General features: G+C 40.8%; 1 protein-coding gene across 1 annotated transcript; it reads right to left on the reverse strand.

The window, feature by feature from the left end:
• Positions 1–513: 513 nt before the first annotated feature.
• LOC131897216 (olfactory receptor 5B3-like) lies at positions 514–1,455 on the reverse strand. Its single transcript, XM_059248137.1, has one exon. The coding sequence runs from the start codon at positions 1,450–1,452 to the stop codon at positions 514–516; it is 939 nt and encodes a 312-aa protein (XP_059104120.1). The 5' UTR covers positions 1,453–1,455.
• Between the last annotated feature and the right edge of the window lie 20,526 nt (positions 1,456–21,981).

Consider the following 21,981-nt stretch of genomic DNA (forward strand, 5'->3'; position numbering starts at 1 on the left):
TAAGGTAGACAGACAGTCATCACACACACACACAATTGAACACACATGTGTTCATACACATACAAACATTATACACGTATGCATGCAGAGTATGGGCACACACACCTGTGAAAGAGAACACTAGCAGGATGTCACTGTACTACAGGTATGTTTCTACACCTATATTTAAGTGTGCCCATGTGGGCTATGTGGGTCATAGGCAGACACTTCTTCTCATGGGCTTTTTTTTGCCTCTTGTTTTACAGGTATGCTAGCAGTGGCATGTAGAAATGATAAATAAACAATATGATCTATGAGTGTTTAGAAAAATATAACCAACATGTGTTAAACTTCCCTTTAGCAATTCTAAAAAGGTGTTGCATTTACATCATTGACTCCCTTTTCTAAAATAGAAACATTTAAAAGAGAAGGGCATTCCACCTAACATCAGTGTAGACTGGAAATGTCACTAGGTACCTGGAGAAGACCTGAGAGCCCTGAAGCTGCATTACAGTGCACCATAAAACACTAAACTCAAAATCCTAGGGAATATTTTGTCTTCTCCACAACTTTCTTGAATGCACTTTTCACCTCTTTGTTCCTCAGGCTGTAGACCACAGGGTTTAGCATGGGGATGACCATGGTGTAGAACACAGACACAGTTTTGTCAGTGTCCATGGAGTGGCTGGAGCTGGGCTGTAAATACATGAAAATGAGCGTCCCATAGAAAATGGAGACAGCAGTAAAGTGAGAAACACAGGTGGACATAGCTTTCTGGTATCCTGCAGCTGAGCGCATCTTGAAGATGGTGATGAAGATGAATGTGTAGGATATCAAAATCAGGAGGAGTGCAGAACAGATAACAAAGCTTGCTCCATAAACAAGCACCATCTCACTGACATGTCTATCAGAGCAAGAGAGAACCATGACTGCTGGAACATCACAGAAAAAGTGATGGACCACATTGGACTTGCAGAAGTAAAGCCTGAACGTGTCACCAGTGTGGATAGAGGAATTCAGGAAACCACCAGCATAGCAGGCCATGGTCAGACATGCACACATAGTTGGAGTCATGGTGGTGGTGTAGTGCAGGGGTTTGCACACTGCGGCATAGCGATCAAAGGCCATTGCAGCCAAAAGGAAATCTTCCGTAGTGACAAAGGCTGCAAATATGAACATCTGAGCCACACAAGCATTGTGAGAAACAACTTTTTTCCCTACAAGAAGTCCAGCCAAAACTGTTGGAGTGACAGCTGAGGAGTAAAAGATGTCCACCAGAGACAGGTTAGCAAGGAAACAGTACATGGGGGTGTGGAGTCGTGAGTCCCAGAGAATCAGCACAATCATCCCTAAGTTTCCAACCACATTGATGAAATAGATAAGGCTGATTATGATAAACAGAGGGATCTGTAGTTCTGGAGCATTGGTTAGTCCTAGGAGAATGAACTCTGTCGCCTCTGTCCTGTTCTCCATCAGTGTTATCTGGAAATCAGGAGATGCCCTATAGGAAAGATAATGTAAAGAGATTGCCGAGACTTTGAAATGTCTTTGTACCACTGTCAGGTATTATTTCATTATAATAAAAACACAGATTCTAAACACTCTTAACATCTAGGGCCAGTGAGATGGTGCACTGGGTGAAAGTACATCTCTCAAGGCAGATGACTTGAGTACAGTCCTCAGATTCCACAGTGAAAGGGGGGGGGAAGTAACACATGAAAGTTGTCCTCTGCCATGTCAGTGCCACAGCATGCATGCACCCACACATGTCTATCATACACATAAACAAAGTAATGGGAATCACAATAATAGAAATGGGGAGGGTCTCAGTATAGACTCGTGGATCACGTGAAACTCATATAGATCAGGCTGACCTCAGACTCCTTGAGATCTGCCTGCTTCTGCCTCCTGGGTTCTGGGATTAAAGGTGTGCTCCAGCACATCCATCAGATATTAAATATTTGTTTATAAGCTTCTAGAGGAATTCAGGCAATTTAATGAAATGTCAAAGTTCACATTCCAGTTTTTAAGTCTTACATATTTGTGAAATAATGTTTTGAAAATTTAGTAGTTCTCAAGACTTATTTTTATGTGTGTGTATATGTCCTTGGAGGGGTGTGCATGTGTGTGCAAGCGTTTATAGAATTCAGTCTTCAGTTCCTCTGGAGCTGGAGTTACAGGTGGTTGTGAACCACTGGGTATGGGTGCTGGTGACATAACTCAAGTCATTTGCAAGCGTTCTTTATGGATGGACCCTAGCTACAGCACCATTTTGAAAATTGAATGGATTACTCAATGTGACATTTGTGAAACTAACGCATCAATCATCTTATCTTTTCTCTCATCCTTAAGCATTGGCATACTTCCATGTGTGCAATGTGCCATGTCCTGCCCTATGGACATGTTTGCACATAGTTCCCCTGATTTCTCAACAAATTTAAATAGGATGTTCTTTTTCTTTGTTGACAGAACATCAGTGCCTGAGAGTTACAATCTTGTTGAAAAATAAACTAATTTGCAAGCCAAACTTTGGTCCCAGAGAAAGTGGTTATCAAGTTCAGTAGTGTCAACTGAATTCAAATCAAGTTGAATTATTATTATAAAGAGTCATTATCTTTCCTAGATCACCTCAGTCTTTGGGCTTTCCTCAGTGAACTCAGTGAGAGACACATGCCAAACAGATCTAGTGAGAAGACTGGAGCAGAAAGGGCTTCCATAAACACAGAGATAATTATAGCAAAGAAGGGTAGGGTACCTGGCAGCATCAGGAAGAGAACTTTGGTTTGGGAGAGTGCTGTGGAATATTATTCTAAGATGTGTTACATTTTTTCCTACTGCTTTTATTAACAATGCAAAGACAGTTTACATTTGTTTGATTAAATAAAATTAACCCGCGGTCAGGAGGCTGAGTCAGCAACAAGCTGAGAGAAGCGGTAGGGAGAAACCATGTGTAGCTAGGGTTCTTAAGTGGGGACGAAGCAGAAGGATGCGCTGCGTTTGGGAGCAGCACGCAAAGATGAAAGATTAGCTACTTGCTCTTCAGCCTCTCTGAGCGAGCAGAATTTCACCGCAACCTTTGAATCCTGAGTTCTATAGAGGGGAACGAACTGGCCTTGAGAGAGCTGGTGCCTGAGGGAACAGAATTCCCAGCGACTGCGGTCCTTGAGGCCAACCACTGCTGGTAGCTGAGGAGTTGCAGTTGCTGATTAGGACAGCAGTTGCTTAAGGGGCAGCCACTGTATTTGATGGAAAATGGCAGGGGAGAATTGCATTCCAGTCTTAACTTTCAGCCCAAGGACCACTGGCCCTAGCCCAACTCTCCCAAGCCAGATTTTCCATATCTACAAAATAAAGATGATAATGTATTCAGTGCTGAGGTATTGTTGTCTAAATTAAGTAAGACATGTATTTTCTAAGTGAAGAAAACACTGATGTCTAGCAGAGTTGCATGATTGGTAGCCATGTTGCCAGCAGCAGCAGCAGCAGGTAATAGAACGGAACTTTTGCTCTTCTTGAGAGCTGAGGAAAATTTGTAGTAATATGTAGGGCATCAGGTGTGGATGAGTGATGAATTCTCTTTTCTACACAATCAGTCCAGTGTTTTCCTTATGTGATCCCCAGGATTTGTATTCCAAATGAGCCACACTTTTTTAAAATATCTTCTTGCATATCTGTATTTCAGCTGGAGTACATTGTCTTTCTCTTGCTTAGGGTTGCCATGACTTGGTTGAAACACAAACATCATCAAAAGTTGAAAGGTCATAGATTGTTTAAGTTCATGGCTTGTTTTAGTGAAAAATCTGTGTTTGAAGTTTTTATTTGAATCTTTTCTAATATGAACACAATACTTTTAAATATTTTTCTTTGAATTTCAAGCTCTTAGAGATGTTTCTATCCTCTACCAACTACGGCTTCTTATTGTTCATCTCCTCCTCTTTTCAGCAGCTCACCTGACAAGCCTAATCCCTGAGAGCTGCATGTGAGACTTAACAGCACAATCACTTTCTAAATATATTAGATGCTACAACACATAATAAGGAACTGGTATGTGTGTAACTTGTGAGCATATAAGTGTGGTAGTATATGTATAAAATAGATAATAGCATTCCTTATTTACCATTAAGACAATTGATAATCTATGAAATTAAGTAGTATTTCTACAGCTGTTATAAAGTGACAGAATTCAATATTAAAACCAGTTTCATCCTATTTACTTTTACCTATATGGATGGTCTATGAATAAATTTCTACACATAAGGGAAAAATAAAATTATGGCATTAAGGAAAAACTTTTAAAATTAAGGTCAGGTCTTTTGCTTATTTATTTATAATGTTTTAAAATTAAAAGTTAATTATTTTACCTTACTCTTTTAACGTCCACCATAAAGTTGGTACTGGAAAGATGGTACAGTGGTTAAGAGCACTGAGTACTCTTTCAAATGACCTAAGTGTAAATTCCATCACTCACATGACAGCTCATAGTCATCTGTAACTCCAGTTCTATTAGGTCCAATGACTTTCTCTGGCCTTGACCAGCACTTTACACATGGGTACACAGGCAAACTATCCATATACATAAAAATAAATAAATCTCCAAAAATAAGTCTCCAATGAGAAGTCAACATTATAACAAATAAAATCAAATCCCTACCTGACCAGCCAGTGCCTCATCTCTGTTTCACTAGGACTCTTAGAAAGCAGGGCACTGATAGTGCGTAACCACCACTCAGCTCTCCAGTGACAGAATTTTAATGTTTGCAAGACACACCTAACCCTGTGTTTTAGAAAAGGGTTCAGGCCCTTGAACTCTGTGTCAAATGACTCATAGGGGTTCTGCTAATACTACTTTTGTGTGAGCTGGACTTTTCACTAAAAGTGGACGATGAATATAGGAGCTTACCTTGCTCCTTGAAGAAGAGTGACAGTCAGTTCTGAACAGTGTGTCTGCAATGAGAAGTCCTTCCATGGAGTAATACATGGGTATCGTCAGAGGAGCTCTCTGGCAGGGAACAAGCAAAAGGTGATGGACTTTCTAAAGCAGCAAAAACTAGAGAGAAGACACTCAACACCCCAGCCATGAGATTACCATGCATTTCCTGTGTCCTTAGAGGGCTCTCTCACTTCCTCCGCACTTGTGAAAGAAAGATTATAACATTGCCTCTCCCATATAATACACAGAGTTGTGTCTGCAGAGCACAAGTGGAAGAAGGCAGACAGAAGAGCTTGCTAACTGGTCACTTCTCTGAGGCTGTTCAGTATAGTTTTTATCTTGGTTGTTTTTCTCAATCATGGTCATAGATTCCTAGGCAATCTCTGGGTCAGAAGACAGCCAGTGTGTATGTGTGAACACCAACATTCAGATGACCGAATGATGACCAAAGGTGGTCAGTGTGCAGTCTGGTCTTCTAAACTAATGTTGGACTTCAGAGAACAATGTATGTAAACTAGTTGGGCATTATTGATTCATTGAACTCTCTGGGGATGTTCTCCATGAGGACATCTGTAGGTCCTCATTTCACCGTTCTAAGAAAGAAATACACTCCCAGCTGGGACCAAGCTAGAGGATTTAAATGTGTCTATACATGTATTTCACCCATTATTTCTTCTTTTTTTAATTAATGTATAATTTATAAATAGCAATAAACATTTTAGTATATAGTGTATACAATTTGGTGAAAGGTATATTCACATTATCCTACCATAATTATCCTTATTACATGTTTTCAAAGTTGTCATGCTCTTCCACCTGCTTGCCCTGGAAAATACTAAACTCTTTGTCCACACAGTTTAATCTTTGTTACAATGGCTTTACCTAGACCCTAGGAAATGTAATCATTACTTCTAGTCCTATAGTCCTTTCACTTAGAATGTTATATTTGTGATCTGTTTGTATATTGCCTTATCAGTGGAAGAATCTTTTTGTAATGAAGTTATATTTCATAATATAAATTTTATACATTGTTCCTTCCATTCATCAATTGTTTTCAACTGATGTGTGTGTTGGTTGTTTTCATTGTGGGTGTGTGTGTGTGTGTGTGTGTGTGTGTGTGTGTGTGTGTGTGTTATGACATAGTCTCTCTATAGCCCAGACCATCATTAGCCTTCTGGGTGCTGGAATTGTAGGCAGGTACTACCTTTTTTTTTTTTTATCTGTTTCTTCTGTTTGCTGATGGCAAATGAAGCTAGCCAAACTTTACATTTTCCTAAAGCTTTTTCTTATGAACACAGACACTACTAAGAAATCCTTCCTCACTCATTATGTGAAGCCAGCATTTCCTGAAACCAACTCCAGTCAAAAATGTCAGGGAAATAAAATTAGAGGATATCTCTATTTAATGTACATTTATCAATACAAAAAAATAAAAGAAATTCATCAGTGCCTAAACATAATTTCTGTGGTAGTTTGAATGATAATGGTCCCCATAGGCTCCTATATTTTAATGCTTAGTCATCAAGTAGGGAAACTGGAAAGGATTAAGAAGTATGGCCTTGATATAGGAGGTTTGTCACTGGGAGTGGGCTTTGAGGTTTCAAAAGCCCAAGCCAGGTTCAGTCTCTCTCTCTCTCTCTCTCTCTCTCTCTCTCTCTCTCTCTCTCTCCATTGCATGAAAATCAGGATGTAATGCTCTCAGCTACTACTCAAGCACCATACCTGTCTATAGCCTACCATGATGATCAGAGACTAACCCTCTAAAACTATATGTCTTTAAGTAAATGCTTTCTTTTATCGGTGTTCCCTTGGTCATGATGTGTCTTCACAACAATAAAACAGTAACTAAGACTGTAAGAAACAATATTTTATTCCAAGAAATTTATAGGTGCTTCAATATGTAAAAGTCAATCATGTAAAAAAAATGAATTAATATAATGTAGAGAAAAGAAAAACCGAATAATCTTATTAATGTATGATAAAGGAAAGCTGTGTCAATGTTTTCTTTCATGATAAAGTTGGTCAGATAACTAATAATAGATGTGACTTTCACAAACTATAAAACAACTATTAAATCTCGTAGTTAATGTTATTCTCATGAGAGACCTTGGGTCTTCAGCAAGTGAAAAATGTGCTGTTAGCCACCGATCCATCTCTCTAGCCCCATTTGCAAAATTTAATGAATTAATGAATTACCAAGTGTGACATTTCTGAAACTAGTAAAGGGGAAAGGAGGAAAGTCTGTTATGTAAGTTTACCCACAATATAAGTGTTCTTGTTTTTATCTGTTCTGCTCAAAATTGCTCCTGAAGCATCTACCCCAAACAGTCAAAAAAAAAAAATACCTTAAAAGACAATTAAGAAGGAAGCAATGAAACTACAGCTATTTTTAGATTACATGATTTTTTTACTCATTTTTGTTGTTGTTTGAGAATTTCATATGTCTTGTTTTCATCAAATGCAGCCCATTTGCTGCCTGATTTCTCTCCTTTCCCCTCCACCACTTTCCCCTATCAACTTCATGTGTTTTTGTTGTTGTTGTTGTTGTTGTTGTTGTCGCTGAACCCACTGAGTCCACTCAGTGCTGCCTGTACATCATGGGTGTAGTGATATTGTGTTCCCCAATATATTGTGCACCCTAATAAACTTATCTGGGGTCAGAGAACAGAGCAGCCACTGGATATAGAGGCCAGAAAATGGTGGCACACACACCTTTAATCCTAGCATTCTGAAGGCAGAGATCCGTCTGGATCTCTATGAGTTCAAAGCCACAATGGAAACAGACAGGCATAGTGACACACTCCTTTAATCCCAGGAAGTGATGGCAGGAAGCAGAAAGGTATGTAAGGTGTAAGGACCAGGAACTAGAGCCTGGTTAAGCTTTTAGGCTTTCAGCAACAGTTCAGCTGAGATCCCTTTGGATGAGGACACAGAGGCTTCCAGTTAGAGGAAGCAAGATCAGCTGAGGCATTGGCAAGGTGAGGTTAGCTGTGCTTGTTCTATAGCAAGAGTTTTCTCCAGTCCTGCCTGGCCCACAATCAGGACAAATCTCTCTTACTCGCCAGTCCCACAGCCGCTTAGAACCAACCAAGTAAACACACAGAGACTTACATTGCTTACACACTGTATGGCCGTAACAGGCTTCTTGTTATCTAGTTCTTCTATCTTAAATTAACCCATATCTATTAGTCTATAAGTTGCCACGTGGCTTGTGGCTTACCTGTACCTTACATCTCGCTTTTCATGGCGGCAGCTGGCAGCATCTCTCTGCTTCAGCCTTCCTGTTCCCAAAATTCTCCTCTCTCCTTGTCCTGCCTATACTTTCTGCTTGGCTACTGGCCAATCGGTGTTTTATTTATTAACCAATCAGACCAACACATTTAACATACAAAACATCCCACAGCATTGTTCTGTCTCTCTGATATTTCAGTGTTTACCCCAGGTTTGTTTTTATTTAATAAGACTGTTTAGAGATTCGTGCTACACATGGGTGGAAGGCTGCCTACTGGAGCATGGGTAGCTTCTTCAGGCCATGCCCTGAGGATAACTGACATTCATCTCTCCATCAGCAGCCATCAGCTACCAATAGCTCCTCAGCTCCTCTCCCTTCAGGGCTGGCATTCTGGCTGGCTTAATCTTGTGCATGTAGTCACAGCTGCTATGAGTCACTGTGTGCAATGGTGTTAGTATGTCCTGCAAATACTGTTTTGCTTGCAGACATCAACTACTCTGGCTCTTACAGTCTTCTGACCCAACTTAGGCAATGTTCCCTGAGCCTTAGCGAACAACAAATGTATATTGAAGTGCAATGGGAACTTATGAGCCCAAATAATTTGAAATAAGAGTAACACAGGATGGTTCACACTTTCCAGTTTCATAAACTACTATGAAGCTAAAGTAATTATGACAGTATGCCATCCAGACTAAAAACAAAGAAATAGAAAACTAAGCAGAACTATAAAAAAAATAAGAATCCATGCACAGTGGACTACTTAATTTTTTATCTTTAATTTTTAATTTACATAGTATACAAAGGCAGCAACAATAAAAATGGAAAGAAGAAATCTAATAGGGAGATACTTGTATTAACATTATTTTAAAATAAAAATAGGCTGGAGACAAAGTTCAGTTGGTGAACTGCTTACAGTGCAAACACAAGGATCTGAGTTCAATTCCCAGCACCAACTTAAACAAAAAGACAGGCTTACCATGCTTTTTACACCTGCACTGAGAAGGCAAAATCTGGTGCATCCCTGTAGCTACTTGTTAGTCATCCTAGCCTAATCAGTAAGTTCCAGGCCAGTGAGAAACCATGTTTCAAAAAACAATATGAGTAGTGTAATGAGGCACAACATTCAAGGTGGAACTTTGTCCCTCATCCCATGCATGCTTACACAACAGCTCACATGTGTACACACACAAGTATGCATATGTGTATTGTACATATACAAATATACAAAAATAGTAAAATGAAACAAAAAGCATAAATTTCAATATGTCAAAAATATTTCATTTGAATGTTTCCATTACTCTGACAAAATTATACATTTTGAAATAATATATAATAGAATTGTCAAGGATTACTATTTTGTTGTGCAACTTTAGGTGTTTCTTTTAACTGTCTATTCCTTTTATTTTATTTTTGAGATTATAATGAAACCACATCATTTCTCCCTTCTCTTTCCTCCCTCCAAGCCCTCCCATATATCCCTCCTGGATCTCTTTCAAATTCTTGACCTCTTTTTTCAACAATTGTTGTTACATGCACATATGTACATGAACATACATATGTATTTTTAAATATTACTTGCTCAGTCGTTGTAATATTACTTGTGTGTTTGTTTTCAGTGCTGAGCGTTTAGTATTGGAGAACCCCTGATGTGCTCTTCTCTGTGATGACTGTTTCTCCCACTCTCAGCGTTCCTTAGCTGCCTGTAGTTCTTTGTGTATGAGTGAGGCTTTGTGGTCTCTACTGACATGTTTATTATTGTTTGTTGTTCTTGCTTAGCTACTGTTTAGAGAGTCACGTTGGTGAGACTTTTATGAACGAAGCTTCCGATATTACTAGAAGACACAACCTCACAGCAAATCCCCTGGTCCTGGCCTTGGACTGCTGGCAATGGTCCAGAGGATGCCTGGTCTGGTCTACTCTGGTGACCAGTCTAGCGAATACCCAAACTGTCATCATAGAGCCTTTGTCCAGTGACTGATGGAGGCAGGTGCAGAGATCCACGGTCAGGCACCAGGCTGAGCTCTGGGAATCCAATCGATGAGAGAGAGGAGGGATTCTGCAGGTGAGGGACGTCGAGATCATGATAGGAAGACATGCAGAGATGAATGGCCACACTAGAGGAAGCCCATGAACTGTAGACTAGGGGCTGTGGAGCCCGCATGGGACTGGACTAGGCCCTCTGGATATGGAAGATGGTTGTTTGGCACGAACTGTTTGGGGGTGCCCAGGCAGGGGGATCGGGATTCATCCCTGGTGCATGGGCAGGCTTTTGGGAATCTGGTGCCTGTGTTGTGACGCCTTGTGCAGCCTTGGTGCAATGGGAAGGGGCTTGGACTTGCCTTGGCTGAGTGTTCTGGGCTCTGCTGGCTCCCCATGGGACACCTTGGTTTAGGAGATGTGGGGATGTGGGGTGGCTTGGAAGGGAGGGCTAGGGGGTGGGAGGAAGGAGAAGGTGGGATCTGTGGGTGATATGTAGAGTGAGTAGAAAATTTCTTAATAAAGAAAAATGAAAAAAAAAATCCCCTGGTCCTCTGAATCTTATAATCTTTCCACCACTTTTTCTACAATGTTCCCTAAGCCTTTAGGAGTAGGGGTTGTTTGTAGATGTGTCTCCTGGAATGGGGATCCATAACTGTATTTTGATTGGTTGCAGTTTTCTGAATTGGTCTCATCTGTGGCAAAAAAAAGTTAACAAGGCACGAGAACTATACTTATACCTGAAACTCTGGAGCTAGGAGCCTCCAATGAGAGATAACATGTGACATTTGTCTTTCAGGATCTGGGTCACCCCACTCAAAAGTACTTTTTTCTAGTTCCAGCCATTTACCTGATCAGTATTCCATAGTGTATATGTACTACAGTTCTGTTATCTATTCCTCAATTGATTCCATTTCCTAGCTATTGTGAATAGAGCAGCAATGAACATGGCTGAGCATCTGTAGAGTAGGATGTGGAGTATTTTGGGCATTCTCAAGGAATGGAATAGCTGAATCACACAGAAGATTTAGTTTTAGTTTTTCTAGAATTCTTCACACCTATTTCCACAGTGGCAGGAGCTGGCAGTCCCACCAACAGGGAACTTTTTCCTGTACCCCTTTCAGCATTTGTTTTCAGTTGTTTTGTTGAGCTTTACCTTTCTGACTGGAGTAAGGTGAAATCTCAAATTGTTTTGATTTTTATTTCCTTAATGTCTAGGGGAAATGAGGGGATTTTTTTGCGTTATTTATCTTTTTTCCATGTTTAGACTGTTTAGATTGCCTTTATTTACTACATTCTTGGTATGTTTTACTTTTTTTGTTTGAAAAAATATTCTTTCCATACAACATATTCTGATTACAGTTACCCTCCCCCAAATACTGCCCGATTCTCCCCACCTCCCCACCCACCCAAATCCATGTCCTTTCATGTTCTCTCTCATCAGTAAACAAACAGACATCTAAAAAAGAAAAAAATAACAATGAAAACAAGCAAACTTAAATAGAACAAAACAAACCTGCAAACAGAAAAATGGAGAGTCAGAGAAAAGGCACAAGAAAGACATAGAGACATAGAGACACACACATTAGCATGCACAGAAAGCCCTTAAGAACACAAAATCAGAAACCATAATACATAAGCAAAGGATCTGTAGGTTAGAAAAAAGAGAGAAAGAAAAAAATGTCCAAGGCAATATAAAAAAAAAACTCAAAAATGCCATTGAGTTACTTTTGTGTTGAAAATCTACTGCTGGTCATAGGGCCTGGCCTTAAAACGGATTTGAATGGTTTGTGAGACTTCATTAGATAAAACTAATCTTTCATTTGTGAGTGGTTATCAATAGGAGATAGCTTCTGGGCTAGGAATGTGGGTTTGTGTCCACATCCACTATAAGCAATGGTTCCCCACCAGGCCAAACCTGGTGCCAACCCTGTGCATGCTTCGTCAGTCTCTGTGAGTTCATACGAGCTTTGATCATGTTGATTTAGAGGGCCTTGTTTTCTTGATGTCCTCCAAGACCTTCTGGCTCTTACACTCTTTCTGTTTCCTCTTCTACAAGTTCCATGAGCCCTAAAGGGAGGGAATTGGTGGAGATATGACATTTAGTATGTTCCAGGGTCCCTCATTCTTTCTTTGCACAAAGTCCAGTTGTGGGTCTCTGCATTTATTATCATTAGTTCGTTAGTCCCACAAGCTTTGTGTCACTATTGTGCTAGCGCATCTTGCATGTAGGTCACCATTGTAGATCAAAGATTTTGTAGCTGGTTGGTATTTATCTTTCTCCTTTGGTAGCATGCCTTCAGGACCATGAACACTACTAGTCAGTAGGAACTAAGGCTCTAGGTTAGCAATAGCTTGGCTTCTCCATGTTCAATGAATTAAGTAGGTGTTGTCTTCAGCAATATGGCCTTACCATCAATTTGTGGAGAGCAACCAGTTGGCAGCCCAAGTTGTTTAGGGGTTTCCATGAGACTCCTTTGGCCAACAACTTGATTAGCTGTAACCCATTCCTGGAACTGGTAGCTTCATTTGTTGGTGAAAGATGTCTACTTGAGGCTCTGTCTTTCCTATTATTTGATGATTTCATTTAGATCACCTTCATATATGCATATGTTTTAGGATGCTTCTACTGTATTAGGTTTCCATATGACCCCTAAAATAGCCCTTAGTTTTAACTGTCCTTCCATATGACCCCTAAAATAGCCCTTAGTTTTAACTGTCCTTCCATATGACCCCTAAATAGCCCTTAGTTTTAACTGTCCCTCCCCATATTCTCTCCCTCACTCCTCTTCCTTTCCCCCATGTTTGATCCTCCCATTTCAGTCCTCCACCATCAACCCATAATTATGTATTTAATTCACTCTTCCTAGATTAATGCAATCCTTCTCTTAGTTCTTTACTCTGTGCCTAAGTCCTCTCCATAGAAATCTGCTGGTCACATTGGCCAGAGAACCAGGTAGGCAACTTTCGCTCTCCTTCCGTTCTCCAATTCCAGTTCCGCAGTCTCATTCCCTGCCTTGTAGCAGATCACCTTGAGGGGCCTGTCTTCCCTCTCTTCCATCATTCCCTGTGGATTCCACAGATCCTCGTGGCAGACTCAACTTTCCTCCCTCCTGTGGACCCTCTCGCCCCACACCCTGCTAGCCCATTCGCATTCTTGCATGTCAACTTCCAACATAGAACCAAGTTCTATCTGGGACTTCCTCCAGTGGTCACACCTGGCAGGGAATCAGAGGCATCCCTACCAAATAACCCACAGGCATCACATGATCCTAAGATCCAGAGAGGGCAACAGAAACTAACGACCACAAAAATCCACCCAAAAAGGCAAGACCAGTGACAACATAGAGAATTATAATCATCACAAACATTTAGAAATCCTAGATGTCTAAAAGCCAGCATAAAAACACAGTCAATAATAGTCAGGACAATATGTCTCCACTAGAGCCTAGCAACTACAGTACGCCATGAAAAATGTAATATAGATGAAACACAAAAGAAGGACTTCAAAATAGCTATTATGAATGCACTCAAGGACCTTAAAGAGAATATTAATTAGTCCATTAATGAAATCTATAAAAACACAAACAGTGGAGTGAAATGCAAATTGTTCAAGACATGAAAGTCAAAATGGAATCAATGATGAAAACCCAAACTGAGGGAAAACTGGAAATGAAAAAATTAGGAGCTCCTCACCAACAGAATACAAGGGATGGAGGAGATACAACTACTGAAAACAAGATAGAAGAAATGATACCTAAGTTAAGAAAAATGTTAAATCTAGCCGGGCGGTGGTGGCGCCCGCCTTTAATCCCAGCACTCGGGAGGCAGAGCCAGGCAGATCTCTGTGAGTTTGAGGCCAGCCTGGACTACCAAGTGAGTTCCAGGAAAGGCGCAAAGCCACACAGAGAAACCCTGTCACGAAAAACCGAAAAAACAAACAAACAAAAAATGTTAAATCTAAACAACATCTAGGAAATCTGAGACAATGAATAAAACAATCTACAAACAATAGAAAGAGAAGAAGGAAATGGAACCCAGGTCAAAGGCACAGGGAATATTTTCAACAAAATCATGGAAGAACATTTTCCTAACCTAAAGAAGAAGATGTTTATCAAGATACAAAAAGCATACAAAACATCAAATCAACTGGAGCAGAAAAGAAATTCTCCACAGCACATAATAACCAAAGCACTATGCTGTGGGATGTTCTCTATGCTGTAAATGTGTTGCTTTGATTGGTTAATAAATAAAGTGCTGATTGGCCAGTAGCCAGGCAGGAAGTATAGGCACAACAAAGAGAGAGGAGAATTCTGGGAACAGGAAGTCTGAGTCAGGAGACGCTGCCAATCACCACCATGAGTACCAACATGTAAGATACTGGGAAGCCATGAGTCATGTAGCAAGATATAGATTTATAGAAATGGGTTAATTTAAGATAGAAGAACTAGATAACAAGAAGCCTGCCGTGGCCATACAGTTTGTAAGCAATATAAGTCTCTGTGTGTTTACTCAGTTGGATCTGAGCAGCTTCGGAACTGGCGGGTGAGAGAGATTTGTCCTGACTGTGGGCCAGGCAGGACTGGAGAAAACTTCAGCTGCAGCTCTAACTGTACAAAACAAAGAAAGAATATTAAAAGCTACAAAGGACAAAGACCAAGTAACATATAAACGTGGACCTTTCTTTTTTCCTCTTTTTATTAAAAATAGATTCTTTTCTCATACAACATATCCTGATTACAATTTCCCTTCCCTCTACTCCTCCCAGTTCCTCCCCGCTCTCCTGCCATCCAGACCAACTCCCTTTCTGTCTCTCAATCAGAAAAAGGAGGCTTCTAAGACTTAACAACTCAACATAACAAAACAAAATATAAGACCAAGTCAAACCCATCACATCAAAGTTGGACAAGAATCTATTTTCAATAAAAGGGAAAAAATAACCGAGAGGCTTCTGTTTTCTGTTTTGTTTTGTTCTTTGTTTGTTTTGTTTTGTTTTCATTTTTGAAACAAGCTCTCTCTATGTAGTCCTGGCTGTCCTGGAATGTAGATCAGGCTGGACTCAAACTCACAGAAATCCACCTGTGTCTGTCTCCCACAAGCTCGAATTAAAGACATGAGGCACTATGTTCTGCTGAAAGTTGTTCTTAAAACCTAAAAACTGCCAGGCTGTGGTGGTGAACACCTTTAATCCCAGCACTCAGGAGGCAGAGCCAGGCAGATCTCTGTGAGTTTGAGGCCAGCCTGGGCTACAGAGTGAGTTTCAGGACAGGCGCCAAAGCTACACAGAGAAACCCTGTCTCGAAAAACAAAAACAAACAAAAAACCTAAAAACCTCCAGACTTTTTCAAGAATTGCCTATGTCACAGCCTCTAGACATCAAGCACAATCACCCACCATGTGGAGAGGCACTCTGCTACACTGGGAAAGCACAATGTGTTTGTACATTTAAAAAAGAATAACACTGCTGGGCGTTGGTGGCACACACCTTTAATCCCAGCACTCCGGAGGCAGAGCCAGGCAGATCTCTTTGAGTTCGAGGCCAGCCTGGGCTACCAAGTGAGTTCCAGAAAAAGGCGCAAAGCTACACAGAGAAACCCTGTCTCGAAAAACCAAAAAAAAAAAAAAAAGAATAACACCTGATTTTCAGTGGAGACTCTAAAAGCCAGAAAGGCCTGGGCAGGTGTTCTACGAACTCTGAGAGACACAGGTGCCAACTTGGACTACTCTACCCAGAAAACCTATCAAGCACAATAGGTGGAGAAAGAAAGACATTCCACAATAAAACCAAATTTAAGCAGTATCTTTTTTTTTTTTTAATTTTTATTTTGCAATACAATTCAGTTCTACATATCAGCCACGGATTCCCTTGTTCTCCCCCCTCCCGCCTCCCTCACTTTCCCCCCAGCCCACCCCCCATTCCCATCTCCTCCAGGGCAAAGCCTCCCCCGAGGACTGAGATCAACCTGGTAGACTCAGTCCAGGCAGGTCCAGTCCCCTCCTCCCAGGCCGAGCCAAGTGACCCTGCATAGGCCCCAGGTTTCAAACAGCCAACTCATGCAATGAGCACAGGACCGGGTCCCACTGCCTGGATGCCTCCCAAATAGATCAGGCCAATCAACTGTCTCACCCATTCAGAGGGCCTGATCCAGTTGGTGACCCCTCAGCCATTGGTTCATAGTTCATGTGTTTCTGTTCGTTTGGCTATTTGTCCCTGTGCTTTATCCAACCTTGGTCTCAACAATTCTCGCTCATATAAACCCTCCTCATTCTCGCTAATTGGACTCCCAGAGATCCACCTGGGGCCTAGTCATGGATCTCTGCATCCAGATCCCTCAGTAGTTGGATGAGGTTTCTAGCACGACAATCAGGGTGTTTGGCCATCCCATCACCAGAGTAGGTCAGTTGGGGCTGTCTCTCGACCATTGCCAGCAGTCTGTTGTGGGGATATCTTTGTGGATTTCTGTGGGCCTCTCTAGCACTTTGCTTCTTCCTATTCTCATGTGGTCTTCATTTACTATGGTCTCCTATTTCTTGTTCTCCCTCTCTGTTCTTGATCCAGCTGGGATCTCCCGCTCCCCCAAGCTCTCTTTCCCTTGACCCTCGCCCTTCACTACCCCCACTCATGTCCAGGCTGTTCATGTAGATCTCATTCCATTTCTCTGTCATTGGGTGATCCCCGTGTCTTTCTTGGGGACTTGTTTTCCAGGTAGCCTCCCTGGTGATGTGAGTAGCAGTCCAGTCATCCTTGTTCCACATCAAGTATCCTGCTATGAGTGAGTACATACCATGTTTGTCTTTCTGAGTCTGGGTTACCTCACTCAGGATGATTTTTTCTAGATCCATCCATTTGTCTGCAAACCTCATGATGTCATTGTTTTTCTCTGCTGAGTAGTATTCCATTGTGTATATGTACCACATTTTGTTTATCCATTCTTCAGTTGAAGGGCATCTAGGTTGTTTCCATGTTCTGACTATTACAAACAGTGCTGATATGAACATAGCTGAACAAGTGCTCTTGTGGTGTGGTTGAGCATTCCTTGGGTATATGCCCAAGAGTGGTATAGCTGGATCTTGGGGGAGATGGATTCCCAATTTTCTAAGAAAGCGCCATATTGATTTCCAAAGTGGTTGTACAAGCTTGCATTCCCACCAGCAGTGGAGGAGAGTTCCCCTAGCTCCACATCCTCTCCAGCATAAGGTGTCTTCAGTGTTTTTGATCTTAGCCATTCTGACAGGCGTAAGGTGGTATCTCAGAGTTGTTTTGATTTGCATTTCCCTGATGATTAGGGATGTTGAGCAATTCCTTAAATGTCTTGCAGCCATTTGAGTTTCCTCTGTTGAGAATTCTCTGTTTAGTTCTATAGCCCATTTCTTAATTGGACTGTTGGGCATTTTGATGTCTAATTTCTTGAGTTCCTTATATATTCTGGATATCAGTCCTCTGTCAGATGTGGGGTTGGTGAAGATCTTTTCCCATTCTGTAGGCTGTCGCTTTGCCTTGTTGATCGTATCCTTTGCTCTACAAAAGCTTCTCAGTTTCAAGAGGTCCCATTGATTGATTGTTTCTCTCAGTGTCTGTGCTACTGGTGTTCTATTTAGGAAGTAATCTCCAGTGCCAGTGCGTTCAAGACTACTTCCTACTTTCTCTTCTAGCAGATTCAGAGTAGCTGGATTTATGTTGAGGTCCTTGATCCACTTGGACTTAAGTTTTGTGCACGGTGATAGATATGGATCTATTTGCAGCCTTCTACATGTTGATATCCAGTTTTGCCAGCACCATTTGTTGAAGATGCTTTCTTTTTTCCATTGTGCACTTTTGGCTTCTTTGTCAAAAATTATATGTTCATAGGTGTGCGGATTAATGTCAGGGTCTTCAATTCGATTCCATTGGTCCACATGTCGGTTTTTATGCCAGTACCAAGCTGTTTTTACTACTGTAGCTCTATAGTACAGCTTGAAGTCAGGGATCATGATGCCTCCAGAGGTTGTGTTATTGTACAGGATTCTTTTGGCTATCCTGGGTTTTTTGTTTTTCCATATGAAGTTGAGTATTATTCTTTCCAGGTCTGTGAAGAATTGTGTTGGTATTTTGATGGGGATTGCATTGAATCTGTAGATTGTTAAGCAGTATCTTTAAAAATCCAGTGGCGGTGGTGGCGCATGCCTTTAATCCCAGCACTAGGGAGGCAGAGCCAGGTGGATCTCTGTGAGTTCGAGACCAGCCTGGATTACCAAGTGAGTTCCAGGAAAGGCGCAAAGCTACACAGAGAAACCCTGTCTTGAAAAACCAAAAAAAAAAAAAAAAAATCCAGCTCTCAGAAGGGGTGCCAGAATAAAAACTCCAACCTGAAGACGTTAACCACACCCAAGAAAACACAAGGAATAAATCATCTCAGACCAGTAAATCAAAAGAAATCTATGGGACTGATATAGTAAAAATGACCAGGCTGCCAAAAGCAATCTATAGATTGAATGCAATCCCCATGAAGTTTCCAACACAATTCTTCACAGGTCTTGAAAGGAACATTTTCAGGACCTGAATTCTCCTTTCTGCTTCCTGATCTGCCCCAGTGTGAGCAAGCAACCTCACATTTCTGCCGCCACAGTCCACAGCTGCTCCTTCTGCCCGCTCCCGCCACTAATAGCAGCCCAAACCCTCACTCCACTAACCAAAACAAACCCTCCATCCTTTAGTCTTGCCAAGTGTTTTATTATCACAGCATGAGAAAATTAACTAATGCAGAAAACTATCCAGAAAGTACACATAACTACAGAAGAAAAGAAAATATTTGCAAATCACTTATCTGGTAAAGATTTAGTGTCCAGAATATATTAAGAACCTCTACAGGTCAGCAACAAGGAAAAGTCAGAGAACAGAAAAAGAAAACATCAAAACCTTAAAAAAAAAAAAAAAGTCCTTGAGAACTGAAGCAGGGTATCTTGTTGGATTAGACACCCTATCCTTGAACGCAGCTGGACGTAAATCATTCCCAGGCACAAAGGACCCAACTACACTGATGTTTCAAAGATGTCTGTGGTGGGATAGGGAAACTGGAAGTCCACACAGAAGACTTTTCCTGGGTCCCTCTTTACCTGCCAACTGCTTTGCCTTATACTTCTTAAATACACTCCTTCAAAACCAAAAGCACAGCTATTATGGGATAGGTCCTGTGGAAAACAACTTGGCAGTTACTCACTAAGGAAAATTAAGGTATCATATAGACCTGCCACTCCTAATTATATGCTCAATGATGTAAAAGAACTCAACATAAATTTCTATATGGTGATCATGTTTATTCATCACCCCAAAAAGGCAGGTGAAATCCATGTATCCACCATTTGGTAGCAGATAAACCAGACTGTGGCATAGCACATGGTATGGTGCTGTTCAGCCATAAATTAAGCCAAGTGCTAACGCATGCTGCACTGCTGGGGAACCTCAACGTGTAGTTATGCTTGATCTTGGCCAAAAGACCAAGAAGTGATTTAAAATAAGATTTAAGTCAAAGTAGCCAGAATAAAAAGTGGTATGTTTTACTACTCTTATCATACACAGGATAGGTAAATTTATAGAGGCGAACAGATCAGTGATTCCCAGGAGGAAACAAGTGTTGCTGATTAGCTGCTATGGGTCTCCCGTGAGGCTACTGAAAGTGTTTTAGACTGTGTAGATAGAATAGCTGGACATTTCAGTGTATGCAGTAAATGTCAGTGACATTGAAGACAATAAATTTTATATTTTGTGGATTTAAAAAGAGAGGCAGAGGGAGGTTAGTGAGACATAAAGAGGGAAAAGCAATGGGACCAGAGAGCTGAAGCTCAACTCTGCACACTAAGTGACAAGGAAACCACCTAAACAAAAACAAACTCCTCTAACCTGCCTCTAGAGGGTGTCTACCTGTGAGTCTCTGATTTCATCGAGATGAACTCAGGTTGGAAAGAAACAGAAATTGTGTGTGTACGTGATTTTATGGTAAAATAATTATATAGCTTACCTTTTTAAGTATATTATTCAATAGTATTGAACACCTGTACATTGTTGTGAACAGGATGCATGTATTACTGAGCTTCATAATAATCAAAATCAAATGCATGAATATTATACAGTATATTAGAATACTTAATGTTTATTATATTTATTACCGATACATATTGTCAATTTGCATCCAATGTAGGCTTTTATAATGATTTCAGTCAAGTGTAAATAAATAAATATGAAGTAATTTCCCAAATTAAATCACCTAGCAAACTGACATTAGTGTGATGAGTGAGAATTTAGATAAAAATACCTCAGCAAACTGGAATATTAGTGGTACATCTTGAGTACCTGTAGAAGTATACAAGCATGTAAAGCATGATACACTCTAAATCAGATGGTTACCCTATTTAACGTCTGGACTCAGTAAACACTTATTTAGAATCTACAATGAAACAGACATTCTCATCCCCTGGGGATTATATTGCAAAGACAGTTGATTAAAAAAAAAAAAAAAAGTCTTCCTTAGTTTACAATCTACCTGAGGGAGACAGATAATAAACATAAATAAACAAATGAAAAACATGTAGTCTAGGAGCTGTTCTAAGGAGTGTGTAGAATACTGGGGAGGATGGATGATACACATGGAGAGTCACTATTTTATACGCTGTTCAAATAGGGACAGAGATGGTGACTTCTAGAAAGCTAAATGGAGGCAGGGGCAGGAAGTATAAAGACCCTGAAGCACAAGCTTGCTTGGAATTTTAAAGAAATATCAAGGAAATTAGTGAGAATGAAGTGAAGGATTTGGTAATTAAGTAGCTACAGTGCAACAAACGTAATATCTTTAGAAGGAGCCTTCCTCAGGATGTGTAGAGACCCACAGAGGTTTCCTAGTGAGAACTTACTCTGAGAATCTGAGCTTGCTTTACCCAGCAGGGCTGCATAATGGGATGATTTGACCACAGGCGTGGTTACCAGGTGTTTGGAAGGGTCTATACTTGGCTGTGCAGTGTGCTTTGATCAAACAAGGGAGAGGTCTTTTGCTCCGCCCCTTGGCATTGTTATAAAAAGTCCTTTTGAATAAACAGAAAAGGCCATCGGGTATTGACCCAAGTCCTCCAGAAGCTATCCTGTGTTTCTGTCTTTCTCCTCTTTGCTATCTTTCTATCTAATATTTTCTTATCCCTCTCTCCTCTTCATAAGAACCCTTGAAAAGGTGCGAGAAGGCCTCCCACAAGGATACCGAAGCACTTTGCATTTTTCAAAGAGAGCAATAGATAGTACTATTTTTTTTTTTAGGTAACCAGAAATATTTTATTTTATTTTTTTATTAAGAAATTTTTTATTCATTTTACATACCAATCAAAGATCTCCCTCTTCCCTCTTCCCACTCCTCCCAACCCACCCCGCATTTCCTCCTACAAGAAGGTAAGGCCTCCCATGGGGAGGTACATTTAGTAGAGGCAGGTCCAAGCCCCTCCTCCTGCCTCAAGGCTGTGCGAGGTGTCCCATCATAGGTAGTGGCTTCAAAAAGCCTGGTAGCACTATTGTTATCATTGTTTTTTGTTTGTTTGGTTGGTTTTTTGTTTTGTTTTGTTTTGTTTTGTTTTGTTTTTTGAGGCAGGGTTTCTCTGTGTAATCTTGGCTGCCTTGAACTCACCTCATATACCAGAGTAGTCTCAAACTTGGAGATCTTGGAGATCCAGGAGATCCACCTGCCTCTGCTTCCCAAGTGCTAGGATTAAAGGCATGTGCCACCACTGCCTGACTGTTATGCTTGTTTTTAAGACAAGGTCTCAAGTAAGGCAATCTGACCCGGAGTTCACTGTGTAGCAGAGAATGGGATGCTCTTCAATTCCTGACCCTTCTTCTGACACCTTCCAA

This window comes from Peromyscus eremicus, chromosome 1 (genome assembly GCF_949786415.1).
Source record: "Peromyscus eremicus chromosome 1, PerEre_H2_v1, whole genome shotgun sequence".
Lineage (NCBI taxonomy): Eukaryota > Metazoa > Chordata > Mammalia > Rodentia > Cricetidae > Peromyscus > Peromyscus eremicus.